The sequence below is a fragment of the Camponotus floridanus genome, unplaced genomic scaffold (genome assembly GCF_003227725.1).
Source record: "Camponotus floridanus strain SB8 unplaced genomic scaffold, Cflo_v7.5 scaffold6, whole genome shotgun sequence".
Taxonomy (NCBI): domain Eukaryota; kingdom Metazoa; phylum Arthropoda; class Insecta; order Hymenoptera; family Formicidae; genus Camponotus; species Camponotus floridanus.
Window position 1 is genome coordinate 26,518 of NW_020229769.1, and position 25,484 is coordinate 52,001.

The following is a 25,484-nucleotide window of genomic DNA, read 5'->3' on the forward strand; positions in this document are numbered from 1 at the left end:
CTATAATTTTTATTTATAATAAAATCTATTATTTAAAAAATAAAACTGAATATATACGCTTACAAAATTGAATATACTGAATATTTCAAAATTTTTCTCTCAAATAACTTTATTATTAAAAAAAATAAAATTATTATTTAAACAAACTCCTTTATCATTATTATTAATATATTAATATTATTATTTGTACAAATAACAATCTTCTAGTTCTCAAATTGTTATCTACAATAAAATCTAATATCAGAAAAAGTAAAATTAATATACGTAAATTAATCGAACACATACTTATCATTAATTTGATGGATTTTTAATTACAATAACATTTTAAAATTATAATTAAAAATAAGAAAGTAATAAAAAAAGTTCTCGATTTTTGAAATTTCCAAATAAATGTTCAGGAAGGATCAACGCCCGCGGCGAACGCGCTCACTCGTCGCTTGAATTTTCGCGCCACGCGAGGTGACGCTGCGATTCGCGAAATATCGCGGAGATCGCGAGAATCATTAGAGGCTTCAACCGTTGCATGCGAAGAGAGAGAAATAGTTTTCGGGACTCCTCTCGTGTCGGCCATAGTGAAAATGGCGGTTACCAGCTTACGTGAATGACGACGATCGTGTTCGTCGTTGATCGGGATTTATTGTCGCGCGCGCACAAAATCGTGAAGGGGAATAAGGGAGGAAAAACAACGAGGGGCGAGTGCACGGTGTGGTGTGGCTTCGACCGCGCGTTAATGCGTTATCACCGATAGTAGCGGCAGTAACTGTGTTTAATCATATGATTTATCTGGAGAGTAAAGATGCAGAATGTAGTACAGGGAACGACCTCGGATAGCCAGAAAAGCCACGAAAAGCAGTCTGCGGCGTCAACGGCAGCGGCAACGGGCGTTCGCTACGAGACTGGGAAGATATCGTCGACTCCCCAATCGTCGAATTCGAGCCCCACGAAGTCGGAGACCGAGACCTTCTCCGAGCTGCAACCACGTTTTATGACTGACTCGTCGGAAAGCGAGGAGGACAGCGTTTCCGAGGTAAAGCAACGAGACTCTCAGAGTGATAAGACGATCCGTATGCGCTATATTCGTAAGCAGGATGCGAAAGAGAGAGAAAGAGAGAGAGAGAAAGAAAGAGAGAGAGGCGGAGCGAGAGGGAGAATGACGGATGGGGAAGAGAGGGTATGAGAAGGCTCGAGAAAAAGAGAGAAATGTTTGTCCATACGTAGAGCGTAGGTACGTAAGTATGTATCTCTCGTGAATGTCACTCGTGCGAAAATATCCTTCTGCCAGTCTGATTTTACGCAGGTCCTCGTCGTCTCCACGCTAACGTCACCTCTCGCTCGACGTCTCGAAATCGACATCATCATCTTCGTGTCATTGTCGGGGCAATTGTACCGCGATACGCACGTCGAAGCTTGGAAATTTTCAATTGGTTTTAGCTTCTTTCCAAGCTTCACACATGTGGAGAGCTTGCTGTAATTTTCTCTCGCTCCTCCCCTGCCCCTCTCCCTCCTCGCCTCCTCCCCCCCCTCTCTCTCTCTCTCTCTGTGTAGAGAGTATATTATTGTGTATCGATAATATCGACGACTTACGTAGTGTACGCTCCTGTTACGTTGAATCGATTGTAATGATCCGCACGTTATACGATCCACAGGCGCGTGTTACATGCATGAACACACACGCATACGACCGTGTATCTCTAGGTACGTATTTGTACGAATTCCGTGCATATGTACATTTACACTCGCGTGCATGGTACGTGTGCAATGTACATATATACGTGTGAAGGAACGGACTCGTCGAGATGAGAAAAACTACGAGATGACGAGCCCGTGTCCTGTGTCATAGTCGAGACGATCGGTTTCCGCTAAAACGTGCAATATCGCCGTAAGATACCGACGAGAATGGGAAACATTGTTCAACTAATAACAGTGTTCGCTCGCTGAAAAAAGGGAACGAGCCTAACATCTCGAGCGATTTTTTTTTGGACTTGGAAAAATTAGAGTTCTCGTGAAATTTTAATAGGGCCCGAAACATTTTTTATTTCTTTGGCAGTTTTAGGGTGTCTACTCTCTGGAAATATGTGGAAAGCCTGAGATTCTTCAAGTTTTTTTTGTGTCAAGAGAAATCAGAGGAATGAAATTTTAATGGATCTCGAGCAATTTTTAAAAAGATTCTTCGATAATCTTGTTTTATAGGATGTCTACTCTGGAAAACTGAATTTTTTTGGATTTTTTTAATAAAAAAAATCAGGTAATTCTCCCTTTGATAATTTTGCTTTTTATTGTAAGGCAGTTGACAGTCCTCCAATAAGTGAAATAGTGAATTAGGTATTTAAAATATATTATAAATATATATCTGTCTCTGTTCATATATTCAGTGTCTTAAAATATTTAATATGTAATACATATTCTTCCTTTTAATGTTTAGTGACAAAGAAATGAATATGTTATGCAAGTGAAAAATGTTTATTTTATGAAAATTATTCAATTTTGTCAGTACATTTGTAAATCTAGTATTTGAAATGTAAATAATCTGTGTTTCTTCATCATATGAATGAAAAACATTGGAAAACGCGCATACAATGAAAAATCTTATTTTATATAAAGTACATCAAATATCTTTAAATATTCTCTTTATCTGGAATTTTGAACAAAAATTTGGGAAATTTTTTTTGACAAGATTTGAATGTGTTTAGACAAATATTTAATATTTAATATATAATATCTACAAAGGGAAAGAATTTTCACATGCATATAAAACAGTGTGTAGCCTTTTTCGTTTTTTTATAAGGTAAACTTTAATTCATAGTAAGCTTGAAACATAACAATTGAAAATTACATATATTGTTTGAAAGCGTGGAATTAAGTCAATCATTTTCGAAAGCAACAAAACTATTAAGTTATTAGTCTAATCTAAAATGAAAATGCAACAAAACGGTTAAATTATTATTAGTCTAATCTATTAAGATTTGCATGATCAAACATTGTGGCTAAATTTATTTCTATGTATATTGGGAACATAATCTAGAAGAAAAGGGATTAAAAATCCGTGATCTAAAATGGTTTATTTCAACAATCAAAGCCACTCTCTCTATGTGATATACTTAATTAGAGTTGTAACATTAAAAAAATGTTATTAATTTATTTTATTTAAATTATCATATTAATTCTGATCTTATCTGATATTAAATCTGATCATATTAACAATAAGATTGTTTAATCCTATTTAATTTTTTTATCTATATTTTAGAAATAATTATAATCTATAAAAATAGAAAATATTGCAAACACTGTGAAATGCTTTAATAAAGTATAAAGCGAACAAATTTAAAGCATTATTGACGAGTAAAAAAAATATGATTTCTTTTTTCTTTTTAATACTAATATCTGTGTCTTTTTAAATATAAAATTTTTGTAATTTTTGAGATATTTTTGAAATTATATATAGATGAATAGAGAGAAAAAAAATTGTATATTTTCTTAAGATCATGCAAAAAAGAAATTGCTAAATCAGGATAATTTAATATGACTTCATATAGAGTTGGATTTGATCATATTGTTCAAGCACAATTTATTTAATATTATCTAATAAAAAAGTATAATTAATTAAACAGATTAAAGGGATGTAAATATTTAGAAGACCGCGTATTATAATCTAAAAATGCAACAGATTAATCTTATGGAATTAAATTTGTCAACAGGAAGCGAACGCTAACGATATTATCGTTAATCGATGTTAGCTTTAAGGATTTGCTATCGCGACAAGATATTGGGATGTGCCTTCCCTCTTCAAGTTTACAGAGAGTTTATCTGTTGCTCGATGTTGAGTCAGCTACCAAATGTCTTCGCTTTGCTGGCGGCTTTAGAGTTAGATGGCTACTCTCGTATAACGAAGGGACGAAGAAAAGAAAGGATGAACGTCAGCGGAAAATTCACTCGTTGGAAAAGAAGAGTTATGTAATTGGAATATATGTATGTGCGTTAATAATTTGTCCGCTGTGGAAACAGTCATCGATATTGAAACGTCAGATCGATGAATCTCTCATTTTGAATCGCTCGCACAATTTTCATTGTTCTCTCTTCCGTCTCTCTTCTCTCTCGTAATTTTTCCCTCTTTTTCTCTTTTTTTTTTCTAAATTATCAACGTATGTATCTCGCTTGATCCTGATGTCTATGAGAGAGAGAGAGCATCGGGACGCGACCACCAAGGTGCAGTATTCGAATGCCATTCCCATTCTTCTTGGCATCTCTGCGTGTTCCACGAGAGAAAGAGAAAAAGAGAGGAGAGTGGGGGAGGAGGAGGAACGGGAAGGAGAAAGAAAGAGAGAGCGAGACAGCGACTGAGCGAGTACGAAGGTGAAAGAGAAGGGAAGAATGAATATAGCGTATATAATAAATACGAGTGTCTGTGTATGTACGTGCATAGAGGCACTGGTTAATAAAGTACATAGTCGCTTCTAAACTAGTATGCCCCGCATAAGCACGCGCGTGCGCACACGTGTACGAAACGCGCGCGTAGCCACGCAGGAAGCCGTATACAAATATATTTAACTATCGTACCACACATGTATACACATTTAACACACACGCATTATATGCGTGATGAGTGTACACTTATATATTCCTGCTATCATATACTTAAAGTATGTACTTTCGGGAAAATCGGAAATTCTCAGAATTTTGCAGCTAGAGAAATATTTTCGTGGAATTTTTTTAAAAATTAGAGTACTTCTTGGGAAAACTGGAACTCTCAGGCTTTCTTCTGTGTCTAGAAAAATGGAGAATTCTCATGGAATTTTATAAAAAAAATCAGGTCTACTTTTTGAAGAAAAGTGGAAAACCTAGAATTCTCAGAATTTCTTTTATAAAAAAATAGGAGAATTTTGTTAGGATTCGAAGAATTTTTTTAAAAATTAGAGTCTATTCTCTCTGCAGAAATATTGGAAATCTAGAATTTTCATGGATTTTTTTTTATACAAAAATCAGGCAATTCTTATAGAAATTTATTGGGACTCGAGGAATTTAAAAAAATATCAATGTCTATTTCCAGAAAAAAAAAAACAATCTGAAATTCTTGGAGACTTTTGTACCTGAAAAAAAATCAGAAGTCTCGTCGAAGTTTATTAGGATTCACAAAAAGTTTCTTAGAAAACTTCTCTTTTTGTAAACAATTGGCAAGGCAAGAGCGAGTGAAAATTATGTTTGAAATATAGTGATAAAAAGCTAAAAATGTTACGGAAATGAAAAATGCTTACGAAAGCTGTTTAATTTTTTTTCGTATATTTAATATATTTGCAAATCTAGCATTTGAAATTTGAGCAGCTCTATATTTTTCCCTCGAGAAGCGTAATAAAAAAGAACTTGAGAAAATTTCCAAAAATTCTTCAGAACATTTTCTTTATCTGGAATTTTAGAGAAAAATATCAGGAAAATTTAAAAGACTATTTTCCATATTTGAATAGACACTCTATCGCCCACACTACTGTCGCGATATATACACATGATGCATGCGATGTATATACAATACATAAGATACCGTGCGAGTCGCGAGCATGCCTTGCGTTTGTTCACATCTCAATTGGTGCGCTATCTAGCGGATTTCTCGTAATACATCGTGCTCTCGCGAGTATCCGCGAGTCGCGAGATGTCGATTAGCCCCCCGTATCTGTCTTGACGCGAGTCAATCTGTCAAAGCTCATTAGTTAACTCGCTCGTGTATACCAATCTCTCCGCTTGCCACTTTGTGTGTATTTCGTGGCACATTGTGTACGTATCTCCCTGCATACATCATCTCGCGACGTATCGTACATGTATATTATAGCGTGTATGTGTGCATCGGTTCGCCCGTGTGCGTTCGTGCGTGTGCTGCTGCTAGTCGATGTACTCGTGGAGGCAATCGCGGATAGCAGAGCCACCATATTATTCCTTCGTATCCTATCAACGGCGTTCGCACGGAGGTTGCCCTGTTCGTGCGTGCATACTTGCGTTCCCCGTGCATCAATGACGTGGAAGCGATCCTAATTTCGATCCCCGACGTCGCCTACGTCCCTCGTCAACGCGAATGTCGCTCGTCCTCGCGCTGCTTCGGCCGATTATATCGCGCGACGAGGGGCGAGGAGAGGGCAAACAAACGGGTGTACGATGCGCAGGTATGCGGTGGAGTGTACGCAGAATCCCCGTCGTGGAAGTGGCATCGGTGTCGCGATCGGCTTCTCCGGGAAGGATACCGTTGACGCGCGCACTTGTCAACTGTCAAAATGTTGAAATGTCACTTGACGTCCCGCGGCCTTAGCCATTTGCCTGCAACACGCGAAATTATATCTCGGATACCGAATATCCTGTCTACCGAGTGTGTGTGCGTGTGTGTGTGTGTTGGGGGCCCGAAAGAATGAGAATGTCTTTTGCGGGGGAGTGTTTTTGCATTTCTCGATTAATCTGTTGAGTGGCGATCAATTTTTGGGAATCGACGTCCATTTTATGCGATTTTACACGTCCCTTTGTTCGGCGATTATAATATAATCAACTGCGAGATGCGTCCAAGATTCTCTCGTGACGAGAGATCGATATAAACAAATATAAAGTATAAAATTATATTAATTGATTGTATATAATTATATGTGATTTTATATGTATAATTATATATAATTAACTTTATGTTTGTTGCATCGGTATGTGTGTATTGTTTAATATGTATTTTAGCAATATTTTCAATTTTAGGTGGAGTGTTTTGCGATTGATCAAGTTGAATTGGACGAAGATCATCCTGAATCCTCGAAATTTTTATTGACTCCTGAGGATCCTGAGCGTTCCGTGGATCCAGAAACTCAAGCGCGTCTCGAGGCACTCCTTGAGGCAGCTGGAATCGGAAAATTATCATCGGGTGATGGGAAGCACTTGGCCGACCACGAAGTGCTTCGTCGTTTAACATCTAGTGTTTCTTGTGCATTGGACGAGGCTGCGGCCGCATTAACACGTATGCGTAGTGACAATCCACGTACGCCGAACGAAAAACGCTCTCTCGTCGAGGCTTGCACCGACGGAGACGTTGGTACCGTTCGGAAATTATTGACAGAGGGCCGGAGCGTTCATGAAACTACTGAGGAAGGAGAAAGTTTACTCTCCTTAGCTTGCTCAGCTGGTTACTACGAACTTGCTCAGGTTTGAGTTAGAAATAATGTTCTTCCTTTTAAAAGAAAAAATTCCCCATGTCAATCCTCATTGAATTGCATGAAATGACATTTCGAAGGATATTTTATTCAAGTGCATGATTATATATTATGGAGAGATATAATATTTGGGACACGTTCAATATTTTTCTTATGGTGCGTGATAAATAAAAGTAGATAAATTGTGAAATCTGTTTTGTGTAAATTATTTTTTCTTTTGATCAAAATTATATATGCCATATTTTTCCATAGTGTGTGTGTGTGTATCTATATATATTATATATATATATATATATATATATATATATATATATATGTATTTTTCATTTGGCGCAAGTTGATCATATAATTCATATTAATAATTAATTTGAGTAACTATATTATATTAGCATTATAATTTTCATATTACCTCAAAAAAGTTAGTAAAGAAATAAATAATATCAAATTTATTATCTTATTATAGCTTTAAATTGTCTTATTTCACATATGCATGCATTACTTGTTACAGTCATTCAAATATTGCAAAAATATCTGAATAATATCTTAATAATTATAAGAATATCTTAATAATTATAATAAGAGAATAAGAATATCTTAATAATTGTTTAATGATACATATACAGCCTATCTGCTTCTTGAAAAAACATGCTAAATCTGAAAGGAATTGTTTTGTACTTGGGAAAAATCAAATCATTTTCATGCGATTTTATTAGGACCTAACGCTTTATTTTATTAAAACTTTTTGAAAAAAAATTCTTTAATAATTTTGCTTTTATATTATAAACAGTCAACAATCTCAATAATCCAACTTATAAATTATATATTTAAAACACATTATAAATGTCTTTGTTTATATATTTAATGTCTTAAAAAGATTGAGTATACAGTATATATATTTTTTTGTTTTATTTTTAGTAGTAAAAAAATTAAAATTTTATGCAAGTGATCTAAACCATTTTTTTTTAATACATTTGCAAATTTAACACTTGACACTTAAAATAGCTCTATATAGCAATGTTTTTCTGTTGTATGAGTGAAAAGCATCAGGAGACGCATACATCACAATTTTATTTTATAAAAGTTGCATAAAAAAATCTTTAAAATATTTCTTTTTAGCTGAAATGTCTGGAAAAATATCTGGAAAAGCAAGATATATTTTTGCAAAATTTGAATAGACACTTTGTATAATTTATAACTTTTTATTCTCTTTATTATTTTAAAAGTAAATATAGTTTAGTTTTATAGGACTTACATTCCAGAGTTATATTGTAATATATTTATTTCTTTCTAGTCTGCAGTTATATATTTGTGTTATAGGCTACACGTTGTATAAAACTCATAAATGAATTTTAATTAGCTAAAACTTTTTAATTACTTTAATTAAGGCACTATTTCCTCATTGTAGCTATATTATGACTTCAAGCGTGAGAATTTTTTTGAAATATACCGAAATAAATTAGTTTTTTTATATGCTACTATTTACATTTGGATAATACAGATTGATAAGATGTACTAAAAACTTTTATTATCTTGATATATTACTCTATTAATGAATGCCTCTATAAATAAATCAATCTGCATGTATCCTATAATAATGGATAAATAAATAATAAACATAATAATAATGGATAAATAAATAATAAAAATGGATTTTATATTTAAAATTTACAATTATTTATCCATAAATCTTGAATTTTCGATATATTTTACCAATTTATTATCATAAAACATGAGTTCTGACAAAACTAATTTATCTTGACATATTTTGCAATAAAAGAATTTATACAACTTTTTTACTTTATAATACAAGTGTAATACAAGTATAATACAAGTAACAAGAAATTAGGTACTTGAATAAATCCTTCTAGAAAGATTCACTATTTGTATGCTATCAGAAAGTATTAATGTTAGATTTTATAATCTTTTTTCCTTGTTTATTCAATATTTATTATATTAATTAACATGAAATTAGTATTATAATTTTACAATTATAAAATAAAATTTATTTATAATTAGTTTTGCATAGATGAAAAATTCATCTATTGCATGTCTTTACAATAGGTCCTCTTGGCGATGAATGCCAATGTAGAAGATCGTGGTATCAAAGGGGACTGTACGCCCCTAATGGAAGCCGCCAGTGCAGGACACGTAGATATCGTGAGTCTGTTGATCGCTCATGGAGCAGATGTCAATGCTCAGTCTACTTCAGGTAAAATTACACAGTAGCTCTTTGTTTCTTATTATACATATTTCTTTAAATTATGTGCTTAATTTTTCATTTATTTCAAATTTCTATTGCAAATATTAATCGAGGAAAATTCGTTCAGAATAATATTACAAAATATTTGTGTTTGTAATTGAAGGTAATACACCTCTCATGTATGGATGCGCCGGTGGACATGAAGAAGTTGTACGTGTCTTATTAGAAGCGGGAGCTAATGTTGAAGATCATAATGAGAATGGTCATACACCTTTAATGGAAGCAGCAAGTGCTGGTCATGTTCAAGTTGCCAAGATCTTACTTGAACATGGTGCTGGTATTAATACTCATTCCAATGAATTTAAAGAATCGGCATTAACGTTGGCCTGCTATAAAGGACATTTAGAAATGGTTCGCTTTTTATTGGAAGCTGGAGCAGATCAGGTAATTATTGTTTGATTTTCTTCCAGATGTAACAAAATAGTCATGTTTACAAAATGATGATTATGTAGGGTGTTTACTTTCTAGAAAAACATGGAATAAAATTCTTTTACTTGGAAAATTAAGAAATTTTATTGAGGAATTTTTTTAAAAATTTTCTCTTTGATAATTTATTTTAGTCTTAGGCAATTCTCCAATAAGTCAAGTTGTCAAGTGTGAATTATATCAGGGTAAAAACATGGAAAATCTGATTTCTTAAGCATTTTTTTATTCTTGAAAAAAATCACGTAATTCTTATGGAATTTGAACTTAAAGATTTAAAAAAATTTTTCTTTTTAATAATTTTGCTCTTATATTGTAATCAGTTGATAAGAGTTAAATATGATAAGAATTAATTATGTGTTTAAAATATATTGTACACAACATATATATATATATATATATATATATATATATATATATATATATTCAGTGTCTTAACAGAATATAGAATATAGAATATGTCTTAACAAAATATAGAATGGATAATTCATATTCATATTTTTCATTGTAATTTTTAATCTGATTCAAATTTATAGCACTTGAAACTTAAGTGGCTTTTTTATATTTTTTTTGTATAAATAAAAAATATTAGAAAATGTACACAATAAAAAAAACTTCTGAGAAAGTCCAAAATTGTGTCTAAAAAAATCCTAAAGAATTCTCTTTTACCTGGAATTTTGAACAAGAATAAAATATAAAATAGTTCCTAGAAAACCAGGAAATTTTCGTTACAAAATTTGAAATTTCTTATTAATATATATTAATAGGAAGTTTTTGTGTATTTCCATTTGTTGGACAAAATATGTTACGGTTGTCTTGCAAAATTCACTAACAACATTAAAGATCTATATACGTAATATGAAATAGATTTCCAGTACTGGCAGTGAATTTGGAAAACACATGAATCATAATCCTCATGACTTCTTCGTATTCAAAAATCTATAAAAGAAATTGTAACTTTTTCCGACCAATAACATCAAAATGAGAATTGTATGTATTGGCTATATATTTCTAGGGATACATTCTATTAGGGATACATTCTACTAGAGATTTAGTTAATACAAATATTGAAATTAATGTATTTTTTTAGCACATTTCATTTGACATTTTCAAATGTCTCGAAGCATTTGATTGACCAATTGAGATAAAAAAATTGCCTAATCAAACAAATAAACATTCTTTACTATTTAGAAAAAGAAAAGCATTCATAAGCATTGATTAAAACCACAATTTCAAATTTTTTTTTCAATTGAAATTATTATATCAACTAGAATGTATCTTAGAATTTTTCTGTTCTTTTTTTCTACAATCTGTTTTCTAAAATTTAATCATAATTTTTCAGATATAATTCATAGTTTCTAAACGAAAGAGAAATGGAAAAGACGAGGTTTATGAATTTAGTTAATTGCCCTTTAATTACCATTATTAATTCATAAAACATTTCGGTAATATAGTGTGATTGGTTGATGCTAATTTAACACTATGACATATTCGTCTTGCATTAGCTCGCGTTACATGAATTTAGTTATTTTTATATATATATGTATCTTCTATAGAGAATTATTTAGGAAAAAATATATCAAAGTTGTTTTATTAAAAATTCATTTAACGTTATTTGTCCACTTTCAAAAACATTGACTTTGTTCAGAAAGTGGGGAATTATTTTATTCTTTAGAAGTCTTGTAGACTGTGGCTTGCCTAATATCTATAGTCTAGCTACTAACTAGTAAAGATTAGGATATCTTTTTGAAATTATACTATATTATTGTATTTCTATGTTAAAAGTGTTAAAAGCATAAAGATAATATATATAATAATAAGAATATCTGAAAAAATGAGTCTGAAAGCAAAGGATTTTCATTCAGTTTTCGATTCACCCACTCGTACTTCATATTTTTCTAGTCCCTAGATACCATTTTTTATCGATTGTTTAATTGAAAAATGTGTAAAATGTATCATATATCAGTACTTCCACCATGGATTGTCTGAACTTGGGAATATGTCTGAGCTCGTGTAATCCTCCATTCGTTTCTCTATTTATTACTTATTTAACTTTAAATTTAAGATAAATATGAATACTTTTGCGATTTTTTACAGGAGCACAAGACTGACGAAATGCATACAGCTCTCATGGAAGCCTCGATGGATGGTCATGTGGAAGTTGCTCGTTTACTTTTAGATTCAGGTGCCCAAGTGAATATGCCGACAGATAGCTTTGAATCACCATTAACATTGGCAGCTTGTGGTGGTCATGTAGACTTGGCTATGCTTCTGATCGAGCGTGGAGCAAACATCGAAGAAGTTAACGATGAAGGTTACACACCGTTAATGGAGGCAGCGCGTGAAGGTCACGAAGAAATGGTCGCTTTACTTTTGAGTCAAGGTACATTAGATAGATTGTTAAGCGATAAATAAAAATGATCGAATAAAAAGAGATAATCGAATATATATAAAATTAATAAAAAGGTGCAAACATCAATGCCCAAACTGAGGAAACTCAAGAGACGGCGCTTACTTTGGCTTGTTGTGGTGGTTTCCTGGAAGTTGCCGATTTTTTAATTAAGGCGGGAGCGGATATAGAATTAGGTGCATCTACTCCTTTGATGGAAGCTGCGCAGGAAGGACATATAGATCTTGTACGATATTTACTGGAATCTGCAGCAGATGTTCATGCTCAGACGCAAACGGGGGACACTGCATTGACATATGCCTGTGAGAATGGTCACACTGATGTTGCCGATCTTTTACTGCAATTTGGCGCTGATCTAGTATGCTTTTTAATATAATTATGGATTTACAAATTATTTTTATTTTTATATATTTTTAAATTTTCTGTTTTTTTCGTCTATAGTCAAAATCAAAAAGTATGAATTATCTACATCAATTTATTTTGTATTATAGGAGCATGAATCAGAGGGAGGTAGAACTCCATTAATGAAGGCTTGTAGAGCAGGACATTTATGCACAGTTCAATTCCTTATTACGAAGCGTGCTGATGTTAATCGACAAACAACAAACAATGATCATACTCCTCTTTCATTGGCATGCGCTGGTGGTCACCTTGCGGTAGTTGAAACGCTTCTAACAAACTCTGCAAATCCATTTCATAAATTGAAGGTATGTTGTATTTGAAACATTTCAATAAAAAAAAAGAATTATATATTTCTAATCTATATATATATATATATATATATATATATATATATATATATATATATATATATACTTGAATGTTAAAATATTATAATAGCAATAAGATTGATATATCATCAATAATGTATTAATTTTTCAATACATTTTGTAGAATATTGATAAAGTATCTCGAGATTTTTTTACATATAAGTTTCATTAATATGCAATCTAATGTATTATAGGATAACTCTACCATGCTGATAGAAGCTGCAAAAGGTGGTCATACTGCTGTTGTTCAACTATTATTGGATTATCCTCATAGTATTATGATGAGTGCCCCCCATAGTGCTGCCTCTGGGCCTATGTTATTACCACAACAACAACAGCCGCAGCAGCAGCAGCAACAACAGCAGCAGCAGCAGCAGCATATAAGTCACCAACAACATGTACCTCACCCTCAGCAAACATCTACGCAACCTCAGCATCAGCAGCAACAACAACAACAACAGACCACTGAGCAACAAGCGCAAAATCTACAACTCAAACATAATACACAAAAATCATTATTGAGAAAGAATCGATCAGTGACTATGATGCCCGATATGAGTCTTACTTCTGCCGAAGCGCAACAAGTTCGTTCGCAACCTGCAGGAGAACCGACCGCTATTACCAAAGATGATACTAATATTCTCGATAAAGGCAGTGGAGGATTCACGAGTTTGTCGGAACCTAACATTAGTCTCAGTCCAACATCAACAGCGTCGACACAAGGCGTAAATGTCACCGAGAGTCGGAAAAATACTAGACAAGAACAAATTCTTCATAAACAACAAATACTTGAGGAATTACAAGTATGTTTTGTGTACTATTATGTATACTTGAGGAAGGAGGTTCTGTGTACTAGTATTCTTTCGATAAAATTCTTTATCGAAATACAAAAATTTTTATTTTAATTTAATTCTTTTTATTTTAATTCTTAAATTAACAAAGTTAAAAAAGCAAAAAAAATACTTGAAATAATATTTAATATTGTACATTTTACAACTTTATTATATTTTGTCTTATATATATTTCTTTTAAAATCATATAATTATTCTGTAGAGGGTAGAGCGAGAATTGCACATTAAGGGTGCGGGACATTTATTTTCGAGCCAACGAAATTCCACGGCAAATCAAGCTCAACAACAACAAGATCCTAGCGAGACTGAGGCATTATTACCAAGCGTACTAAACATTGATTTACCAGGTCAATCGACATCTCATGGTACTTTTTTCATTTTATTATTTATTAAAGATTATTAAAGATTTTCGTGCAAATACTTTCAACATAATTGTTTTGCTCCAAAGGTTTAGTTTGCAGTACAACTGGTATGACCGGCAATTCATTGTACCAAGGAACTGGTGATGCAGCATTAGTGTGCAGTGCTTACATTGATAGTAAATTAATGGGAATGCAAGGTGCACACTATCCGAAGATGTCCGTTACCTCTAATGCAATGGAAACGTTTCCTACAGATACTTTTCCTTCTTCGCCTCCTTTGTCTCTTGCGTCGTTGCCTGCTACGACCGCTACTCCTATGCCACTGATCACCACTTCCTCAACAGCTACACCCAGTCCACCGAGCATTTCTACTTCTCCGACCATCATAGCAGTTTCTCAATCGCCTATTACCGCAAGCAGTGACGTTAGCCAAAATACCGCTATAAGCGATCGTCCAAAAGCCAAACCTGTATCCAAGAAAGAAGGGAAGAACATACGAAAAGCCACATCCGGCATGGGGATGGCGAAATTACAGCAAACACAGGCGACCATAATGGCCGGTCTTCAACAACAATATCAACAGAAGCAACGACAGCATCCTTCTTATCAAGTGCAACAAGTTCAACAATTGCAGCAACTCAACCAACAATTGCAACTTCAGCTAGATCAAGTGCAGGTGAATTTTTACTCCCATGTATATATTTTCAGTTCGGTAAATTTTTAAGCGTTAACTAGATTCAAAACTTCTATTTCCTTGCAGTTATATTGAATTATAACATCAAATGAAAAGATATTTTTTCTTGCATATATCGAAATAAATAAATTTTTTAATATAATTTTTTTATCATTTATTTGATATTAGATGGTAAAAATGGTAAATATGTCAAATTTTTTTTTGTTATTCTGCATTTGATTAATAGTATAAATAAATGTACATATGATTCTTATCTGTATTTATCTTACGTTTCTATTAAAAATGTTCAAACAGTCCTGTAACAATGAATTGAACTTTTAAATTGAATTTAAATTCTAATTACACATTTATTAACCCATAAATTTCAAAAAGTGAATTTTATTTTATACTATTGTCCTTAAATGCAAGTGACAATAAATGAAAAAAACAATTTTAATAATTTATTTTCTCAAAAACAATTTTCCATTTCTGATGTCATTCAATATGATATCAATGAGAGATCTCAACACATAGGATAATTTTCACAAATGAATATATATATATATATATATATATATATATATATATTCATTTGTGAAAATAATATATATATATATATATATATATATATATATGTATATAAAATTTTTTTTATATAAGATACAACAACAATCCCAGCAGCCACAATCGCAACCACAACAATCTCACCAACAACCTCATTCACAACAGCAAACGAATGTGATCGGTAATAATACGAGTAGCATATTGATGCCCACTCAATTGATGTCGCATTTGCATCCTACGCATCATCATTTACATAGCCAGGTATGTGCTATTAAATTATTAATTGCCGATATTTTCGTTTGCATTAAAAAACATCTAATATACACTAAAAAAACATACATTTTTGACATAGCAACCGGCTCAAGAAATTCTTCCCGAGCAAATGGATCCTGAATTAATGCGAAAGTACAGAGAAAGCGCTTGTGCATTTTTTACTGGAGCTCAAAAATCTAAAACATTCTCCACTAACGAAAGAATGTTGAAATTGGAGGATGGCACAGATATTCCAATTGATGATGCGTTTGAAATTTTTCGCTCCATCAATTTTGATGATGCAGTTGATAGTAAATATTTTTTTCTTAAATTTGACAATTAAATTTATTAATAAAATTAATTGTTTCATCTTTTTTCTCTATAGCAATAGAAGACCAAGAAAAACTTGAGTTGAAAAGATTGGATATGTCGAATAACAGCAAAGAACAACAGCAGCAGCAACAACAGCAGCAACATTTGCAAACTCAAATAGTACAGCAAAGTGGAAGTCCTCATGTATCTCAAGAATATTTCACTAGTCCTGTGCTGTCAGTACCATCGGTCTCTCTACCTACATTACCATCACTGCAAGTGACTAGTGCTGGCGTTCAGATAGAGGCAGACATATCAGCGGGATTACAACTAACGAGTACACAATCCTTGCAAAATCCAGCGCTGAAAAATCGTTTAAGAGCTTTCGAGGAAGGTTTTCGCCAGGGTAGCATACATTTCCGCGAATGTATGCAACATATTAGCAGCGATACCTTTCAGCCTCAATTATTGCTTCAATCCTCTCAAATAAGTAAGTAGTTCAATGTACACTAATTATTAGTACAGTATTTACTTAATACAAATACTGTTACTGAATTTTTGCTATAGTGATTTTTAATTTCTCTCAATTTTCTCTCACTATTTCAGCATTTCCTACACAAACATTACCAGCCGTGAGTGGAGCAACGGGAATAATAGATAGTATACCGCCTCATCAGTCAAGCAGTTATACACAATCTACAACTTGTAGTGCTAATCAAGTTCAAGTCGCTACTCAAACTCAAGCACCTGCTATTACAACCTCCTCGAATATTGCCGCTGTTGATAAGAAACAAGTGTATACTGCGCCAATATCCGGTAAAAGTAAAAAGACCAGATATCCTCTCCTAACTCAACAGCAATCTTGCCAGCAACAACAAACTGCCAATGCCCAACAAACTTCCAATTTTTCGGCGCAAAATTTTCAAATGGATCCAGCGACAGGTGAGAACTATACGATACTGTAATACTGCTCTAAAAATGCGAGTGACTATATGTCGCTGTATCTCGGAGAGTTTGATGGAGGCAACTCTCCATCATTAGATTTTGAGGACATTGCTGAGTATGATAATCCATGCGAACTCTCAGATCTAAAAATATTGATTTATTAACCGATTCTCAGTCAACTAGTGATACAATCAATTGATAAACATACAATATATTGTTTCAATAGTCACAGGATACACGACCAACCAACAAGTTCCACCTGCTCCATTCTCATGTATGGAGGTTGATTCAGAAACTGACAGCAATCACGACACAGCATTGACTTTAGCTTGTGCTGGAGGACATGAAGATCTCGTTGATCTTCTTGTGAGTCGTGGTGCAGATATAGGTAAGCGAAAATGCAATATGTATGTACAATGAAGGAGGCAACTCTCCGTCATTAGATTTTGAGGACATCACTGAGTATGATAGTCCATGCGAACTCTCAGATATATCTAAAAATATTGATTTATTAACCGATTCTCAGTCAACTTTGATCCCTCTCAAAAGGTCGGAAAGATTTCGAAGCAATTAGTAAACAATTTAAAAAATTTTTTTAATCAGTTAATAAATCAATATTAATTAAATATTTTGACTAAATTTATACTTACTTTTCTGCGACATACGAATAATATTGTTAAAGAAATACAGATGATTTTAATATGTTGATTTTGTTATTTTTCATACTGAGGAAGAGTCGTTCATACTAAGTAAAGTCGAAACGTTTGTGATTATTGAATTAAATGAACTTATTAATATTGGTTTTATTTTATTTAGACCTTAATTAGTAATTAGCTCGTATTATTGGCTCTAGAATTTTTATTATTGCTTTGCAACACACGAGCAGTATTAGTGTTATTATTATTTATTTTCGTCTTATATTTAATATAGAAAAATATTTTATAAAGATATATAAATATAGAATTTTATTAAGAATTATTAGTAATTTGTAATATAGAAAATATGTAATATTAAGAAAAAGAGAGGCAAAAGAGAGTGCTTGTTTATTCTTGGTAAATTTTTTTATGAAACGAATAGATACACACGAAGCTGATATACAATATTATTGCAGAACATAGAGATAAGAAAGGATTTACTCCACTCATTTTGGCTGCAACAGCGGGTCACCAGAAAGTAGTCGATGGTCTGCTCAATCATGGGGCTGACATTGAAGCACAATCTGAACGTACTAAAGATACACCATTGTCTCTTGCGTGTAGCGGAGGCAGATACGAAGTAGTCGAACTCCTACTTAATCGCGGTGCAAATAAGGAACATCGCAATGTTTCTGACTATACACCTTTGAGTCTCGCAGCATCTGGCGGTTATGTGAATATAATAAAACTTCTACTCAGTCATGGTGCCGAAATTAATTCTCGTACCGGTTCGAAATTGGGTATATCTCCACTTATGCTTGCTGCTATGAATGGACATACTGGTAAGAAATAGATTAATTAGAGCTAGAAATTATCTATAAATCAATAACCAATATATGTGTATGTGTAAAGCAATTCTATATTATACTTTTAATATTAAAAGATTATAAAATATATAATTGATTTTACAGCGGCAGTTAAATTACTGTTGGATATGGGCAGTGATATTAATGCACAAATTGAGACAAATCGTAACACAGCATTGACACTTGCGTGCTTCCAAGGAAGACATGAAGTTGTTAGTCTTCTTCTCGATCGAAAAGCGAATGTTGAACATCGAGCTAAGGTAATATATTTAAAATGATAAATTATATATGTGAGTCTCTTATAACCATTTTTTCTCATCTCTTTATAAAGACGGGTCTAACACCGCTAATGGAAGCTGCTAGCGGTGGATACGTAGAGGTTGGCCGCGTGTTACTTAGCAAAGGTGCGGATGTTAACGCAACACCTGTCCCATCGTCTCGTGATACTGCCCTAACTATTGCTGCTGATAAAGGTCACTGCCGTTTCGTGGAACTCTTATTAACGAAGTAATTTTTTTATACATTCACTCCATGTGTTTGAATTCTTCATAAGGATATATCCTTAATAATTTACTAATTTATTTTCTAGAGGGACTCAAGTCGAAGTAAAAAATAAAAAAGGAAACAGCCCATTATGGTTAGCTGCAAATGGCGGTCATCTTAGTGTCGTAGACCTGTTGTACCATGCAAATGCGGATATCGATTCGCAAGATAATCGTAAGGTGTGTACGCAAATTTGATTATTAATAGAATAATCTTTTTTTTTCCTTAATCTTAAACAAATACCTTCTGTACGATCAGGTTTCCTGTCTGATGGCTGCTTTTCGAAAAGGTCACATTAAAGTAGTCAAGTGGATGGTGAATCACGTAACGCAATTCCCGAGTGACCAAGAGATGACTAGATATATAGCGACCGTTAGCGACAAGGAACTTTTAGAGAAGTGTCAAGAATGCGTAAAAGTAATAAGAGCGGCTAAAGAGACGCAAGCTGCTAAGGCGAACAAAAATGCTACTATACTATTAGAGGAGCTCGACATGGAAAAGACAAGAGAAGAATCGAAAAAGGCAGCCGCTGCGCGAAGACGAGAAAGAAAAAAAAAGAAAAAGCTTGAGAAGAAAGAAGAGAAACGTAAGCTTCACGAGGAATATAAAAAGAACGAGACAACTTTCGAGGATAAGGAAGAGAATGGAAAGAAATCGGGTGACGAAGAATGCGATCGAGCGGATGATAGTGAACACGAGGGCGGCGATGAGAGAATGGAGAGCGTGCCGTCGCCCATGAACAGAAGTCCAGAAGATCCTGATAGAGAGGAGGGTGATAGCGGAATAGATGCAAATAGTCAGGGCAGTTGTAGTAGCAACGATGTGAAGGCAAGAGAAAAGAAGAAAGATAAAAAGAAAAAAAAGAATAATACTCCTAGTAACAACGATAAAAATACATCCCCGCAGCGTTCACCTAAAGCACTTCTTACACAAAATAACAATTTATCTCAAAACACGGCAACATCGACCAAGTCCCAAAATAATACTTCAGAAAAGTAAGTAAATCTCTTATTTATTATTTTTTTAAATTTCTTTTATAATTTTTTTTTATAATTTTTTTTATAATCTTTCAGACCTATCAGAAAATAATATTGAATATTATAGGATGTTTATTCCTGGAAAAAACATAGAAAATCTGGAATTCTTAGGGATTTCTTTTGTATCTGAAAAAATCAGTCGTCAAACTAATGAATCGTGCATTTTAATGCATAATTCATTTAGTTATGCATTATATTTACCTCCGTTTATATATTTAGTATTCTTTACAAAAAAAAATATATGTAATATGTATTTCAAAAAATGAATTTCGAATAAAAATGAATTTTGAATAAACCTGGAAGCTGAAGAAATCTTTAGAACATTTTTGAACATGTTTCGAATAGACATTCTGTTGAGAGAAAAATTTGAAAAATTATCCTTTTGTAAATATAGCTTGTTAAGTATTTATAATAATTTTTATAGGCGAATTATGACTAATATTACCAGTGCAGTATCCGCACCTACAACTTCAGTCACGACTAGAACATCCACTACCGTCAATTCTGATCGAAAACTGAAAGGTCAATTAGTTTTCGAATCCTCTAGGCATCCTGCTGATAGAGAAGATTTCGAAGCGACTGGCAATGAAACTTATGTTCCTGGCAAAGGAAAAAAGTCTTATAATCAATACGATGGAGATACTTTGAACACATTAACCAAGATAAGTAATACTAGTCCCAAGCAAAGCGGAAAACGCGAAGAAGGATGGAAGGAAGTTGTACGAAAGTAAGATATACTTAGATACGAAAATAAGATAGTTCTTAGAGATATTTGCAGACTTCGTGTGTTGTAATTCGAAAAAAAAAATTTATTTTCATAAATGAACATATATTCTTTAATACATGCATCATAATTTTTTAGGGGACAATCGGATGATTCGGGTAGATTTATGAATTCACCGTTTCGTTCCAAAAAGGTATCGGTTCCGCCGAATGCTATTAGTCGAGTGATAGGTAGAGGTGGCAGTAACATAAATGCCATTCGTGTTGCAACAGGCGCACACATCGAAGTAGAAAAGCAAAGTAAATGCCAAGGGGAAAGAATCATCACAATTAAGTAAGCATTGAATATTACGTTTTACACACACAGATACAAATAAAAAGAATATCACTCTATATTACCATATTTGTTGTTTTTCAGGGGATCATCTGAAGCTACAAAACAAGCTCATACATTGATATCAATACTTATCAAAGATCCTGACGTGGATATATTGCAAATGCTTCCAAAATCAAAGCTCAATGTCATAACAACTTCTTCGTGGGACAAATCTATTTCCACAGTCGCGGTAAACATATAAGACAAATCAGTAAGCTTTATATACGTGAAATAATTTAATAAGTTGATTGTTTTCTTTTTAGGCATGCAAGACAAAAGTTGGATCTGTAAATAAATCATCTAATCTAGCATCCAGTACAACCAATAACCAAGTTAATAAGCCAGGATATCCTTCAAGTGTGTCTACTACTGTAAGCCAATTAGTTCCTCTTCGCTCATCGTCCACTATTAAGCTTGCTGGTGCTTTCTCTACTTCTTTACCACGTGCGACAGCACCTAGACTCGTAGCCGCAGGTAAATTAAATACGAAAAAGATATATAACATTTATCAACAACTTGTGTTTATCAACAACTTATGACAAATGTATGTACGCAGCAGAGAAGCGCGCGCAAGCTGTAGCCGCGCAAATGGCCTCTTCGTCAAACACCAAGACGACAATGTCATATACAAGTGCAATCATGACTGCTGGTAGAGCAGGGACGAAGATCGTCGCGACTAGCACGACGCAAACGTTTGCGGCGAAGCTGTCCGAAATCACTGCCTCGACCCATAGTTCCACAACGGTCATGCAATCCACTCATGTCGCACCTGTGAATAAGCAACAGAAGCCTGGTGCACAAGTCATGACAGTTATGTCGGCCGCAGCGACCGTTCATGCAACCAACAACCAGCAGCAACAGCAGTCTGTAATCAGTACGTCGCCGAAACACTGCCGATCACTGCCTACTTTGCCTGTCCCGTCAATAGCGTGTCACTATACCGGAAAGTCGAATTACCCGCTCGGAACGAGCGCGATTTCGTCATCAGCTACAAGTACCGTGGCGATGACAAACTGCTCGGAAAGTTCAATCGTGTCTACGTCAACTAGTTCTATCCGGATGACATCCTCACCACCTATATCGTCGCAAACGCAAACGTTGCCGCCGCCATCGCCAGCGCAGCAGCAACAGCAACAACAGCAACAAATTGTTCGTAGCACAACTCCAATTGTGATGCAAGAGCAACAACAACATCAACAACAACAACAATTACCTAGTAGCACACCTCTCGAGTACTCCTTATTTAACGATACTTTCACCAAAGTCACGCAACAGTCGATGTGGGGCGGAAGAGAGAACGAAACTCAGAAAGGCATGAATTTCGCGACTGTTGCGGGCGGTGGTGTATCGTCAAATACAGGTTCCAGCTCGTCTGCGGCTAAGTTTGACAGTTCTCCGCCCCAGGTATGTTAATATTTAGTTTCATTCTTAGTTAAAAAGAAAAATGTGAGATTAGATAAATAATTAAAATTTGCAAAACTTGGAAAAAATGCTCGTTAATGGAAAAATTAAAATTCTGTACACTGTAAATTATATTCGTGTTTAATTATTTTTGTAAGTCACACTCGTAATTGTGTACACATTTTTTCTTTTTTATCAAAAATTATGATTTACTGTTTCTTTAAAAATAATAAAATATATTTTGAATTTCATCGAATAGGTGGATGCAGCCAAAGCTCCTGGATATCGTGGAACAACGATGTGTTCTCCAGTTTCCAGCAAGTCAGGTATCACGAGTAACTCATCAACTAATATAATCGGTAACGTGGTATCATGCTCCGTGCAGAACAATCCAATGCAATCTGCACAATTTCAATCTTCAACAAGCTATAACGAGCATCCGTTACCGAATAAACCACCGGGAAGTCTAGCGGTGGCTAGACCAGTGATGCCCCAGCAAGGTATCGACATGGGAGCAAACATGGCAGCAGCACAGTACAATAGGCCAGCGGTTTTTCAAGGTGACTTGACGTCGCGAAATGCGACGTCGCACCAACCGACGACCCACGTATATACGACGATACCATCCTCTACGTCGCAGCCAGGATTGGACGTTGGCTTGTTCAAGACAGCGAATAACGCCAGTGGTTACGAGCATCCAAATTCTAGCCTGCTGAAGATGGTGCCGAACGAGAATCAGGGCGGTGCTGGTCATCCCCTATTGCCATTTCACCCGCACATGCAGAGCTTTGCGCAGACCATTGCACCAGCCACTTCTGTGATCAACACCACCGTCAGCATGTCGAGGTTGAATCCCCGTGCTCCCGACTTTTCCAGTTCGTTGCATCTGAACAATAAATCGCAGGTAACGATGTTTAATCCTGCCACCGGATCGGCATTGCATCCGGCGAATATGTTCACGGCCACCGTACAGGCACCACCGCCATCCGCGATACAGTCGAACAATCTGGCAATGCTTGGCAACTTCCCATTGGGAAAGTATCAGCCGCCTTCACGTGCGGCACCGGCGGCGAATACTGGTATTTCAACGACAGCTCAGACACGTTGGCCATTTGCACCAGCACCGCATACCAATTATCCGCCGCATCAGGAGCCCATGATGAGTCAGATTAGTTTCTCCAATCACTTGGCTAATATTGGCGGGCAGCCTGGTGGTAGTATGGATCTTATCACAAGTCTGGAGAACGGTGGTTCACCGGCCATATCCCCTTCATCACCGGCACAAGTCACTCAGGAGATGAACCAATTGAAAATCGAGGACCGTAAGGTTCCACGACCGATCGGTACCGAGAGAGCAACGTGGAAAAATTACTCGGCCGCAAACATGGGTCCGGGCGGAGATGCTGATACCATTAGTTGGATGCTCAACGAGAAATTAGGTTGGCCTTCTAATTGCAACTTGGCGCCCGGTATCGATAGGCATCAAATATTCCGATCAAATTCCACTTACAATCAACGTATATCCAATGTCGATCCTGAGCTTCATCAGATGATGGAATCCACTTTTCAGGTAATGATCCCTCGCATGATTAGATTATTCATGATGACTACTCCCTAGAAAAACCCGGAATTTCTTTTGTATCTGGAAAATTTAGGAAATCCTCATGGAATTTTAATGGGATCAGGGAAAAAATTCTCTCCTTGATAATTTTAATCTTATATTGTAAGCGGTCGGCAATAGTCGATAAGTCAATGATAAGTCAATGTAAATTGTGTGTGCATGGATGTACGATGTATCTTTAAATGGTACATTAAGCTCTTTAAAATTTGCAGAATTTCTCGTAAGTTATTTTTTATCACATATAGGGTCATGTAGATACTCAACAACCTTATCCGGCTAATGGAAATACCGCGGCTTTATCACTTATGCCAGGCTTGGCATTATTGCCAGGACAATTTGGAGCACCTGGTCTGGCGGAAATCCCTCCAAATGAACCGAATAAAATAGATCCACCAGCATGGGGAATGCCCGATGCTGTGCAAGACAAGCAACATCCGGTAAGATTTTTTCTTACCTTCAGTAAAATTTCTTTGATTTATTATATTTAAAATTTATTTCAAAGGAGATAATGCTCTATGTTGCAAGAAATTATGTATACACATGTTAACTTCGTTTATTTTCAGGCGTGGACTAAATGGACTCATTAAAAACCCAAATCGTATTGACAAAACCTGATGATGGAAATTCTGCAATTCGTAATAGTGATAGTACTTGAAATCTCGTTTAATTATTTATAGGCGCATAAATTTATAATCTTATTGAAACCCAGATTCTTTATATTACATATCATGCTAAAAACATGAAGTCCTTAATTATTCACTGCTGTTATTAGAATATATTAATTTAATTATAATGCAAAGAGTATAAAAAAGAATCAGAATAAAAACCAGTCTTGTGCATCTCTATTCGCAAAAGGACGCAGACGATGCGTTTGCAGTAAAAAGTTGGAATTTATTTCACTTATTGCATGACGATACATCATTTTGCGGTTGCGTTTTGCGAATAACTATATAAACGATCCTTAAAATTAGCATAATGGAAACGAATAACAGTAATTTGATGATTGACATATGATCCCTTCAGATTGAGATATTAATTGCGGATAGTTGTATGCTCCTATCAGTTATTGATTAGAATACATCTTAATAATAATTGAATATTAATAATAATGATTATTTTCGTCCTTATTATTGGAAATGATTTGGATATGGCAATATTTCAAACTACCGTGAATAGAATATTTGTCAGTTTCATCGCAATGAAATTCATAAACGTACATTCTCATATTTTACACTATCACTTCAGCTTTTGCGATAATGATAATTAACTTTCAGGATTTAATTCAGAATCAATTTGAATT

The 25,484-nt window shown here is 34.5% G+C and overlaps 1 protein-coding gene across 2 annotated transcripts; it reads left to right on the forward strand.

The window, feature by feature from the left end:
- Window positions 1–526: 526 nt before the first annotated feature.
- LOC105247792 (ankyrin repeat domain-containing protein 17) lies at window positions 527–25,484 on the forward strand. 2 transcript variants are annotated; one of them, XM_011252167.3, is made up of 28 exons: window positions 527–1,027; window positions 6,712–7,152; window positions 9,222–9,369; window positions 9,524–9,804; window positions 11,941–12,226; window positions 12,310–12,611; window positions 12,745–12,960; window positions 13,218–13,826; window positions 14,077–14,239; window positions 14,323–14,912; window positions 15,570–15,734; window positions 15,826–16,036; window positions 16,111–16,527; window positions 16,644–16,979; window positions 17,209–17,370; window positions 18,094–18,459; window positions 18,589–18,743; window positions 18,815–18,990; window positions 19,073–19,205; window positions 19,285–20,021; window positions 20,488–20,790; window positions 20,926–21,120; window positions 21,205–21,352; window positions 21,426–21,636; window positions 21,719–22,566; window positions 22,823–24,133; window positions 24,430–24,621; window positions 24,748–25,484. In XM_011252167.3, exons 1-28 carry the CDS (start codon window positions 797–799, stop codon window positions 24,769–24,771), a joined length of 9,357 nt encoding a protein of 3,118 aa, XP_011250469.2. In that variant the 5' UTR covers window positions 527–796; the 3' UTR covers window positions 24,772–25,484. The 2 variants fall into 2 exon arrangements, with proteins under 2 accessions (XP_011250469.2, XP_025268785.1); XM_025413000.1 differs by lacking the exon at window positions 527–1,027 and adding an exon at window positions 5,675–5,760 and having other exon boundaries at window positions 24,748–25,483.

Bases quoted from the DNA above. Each gene is read 5' to 3' on its own strand.
- LOC105247792 (XM_011252167.3), top strand. From the start codon at position 797: ATGCAGAATGTAGTACAGGGAACGACCTCGGATAGCCAGAAAAGCCAC. The intron at 1,028-6,711 runs GTAAAGCAACGA...TTTCAATTTTAG, and splicing joins AGGAGGACAGCGTTTCCGAG to GTGGAGTGTTTTGCGATTGA. The intron at 20,791-20,925 runs GTAAGATATACT...ATAATTTTTTAG, and splicing joins TGGAAGGAAGTTGTACGAAA to GGGACAATCGGATGATTCGG.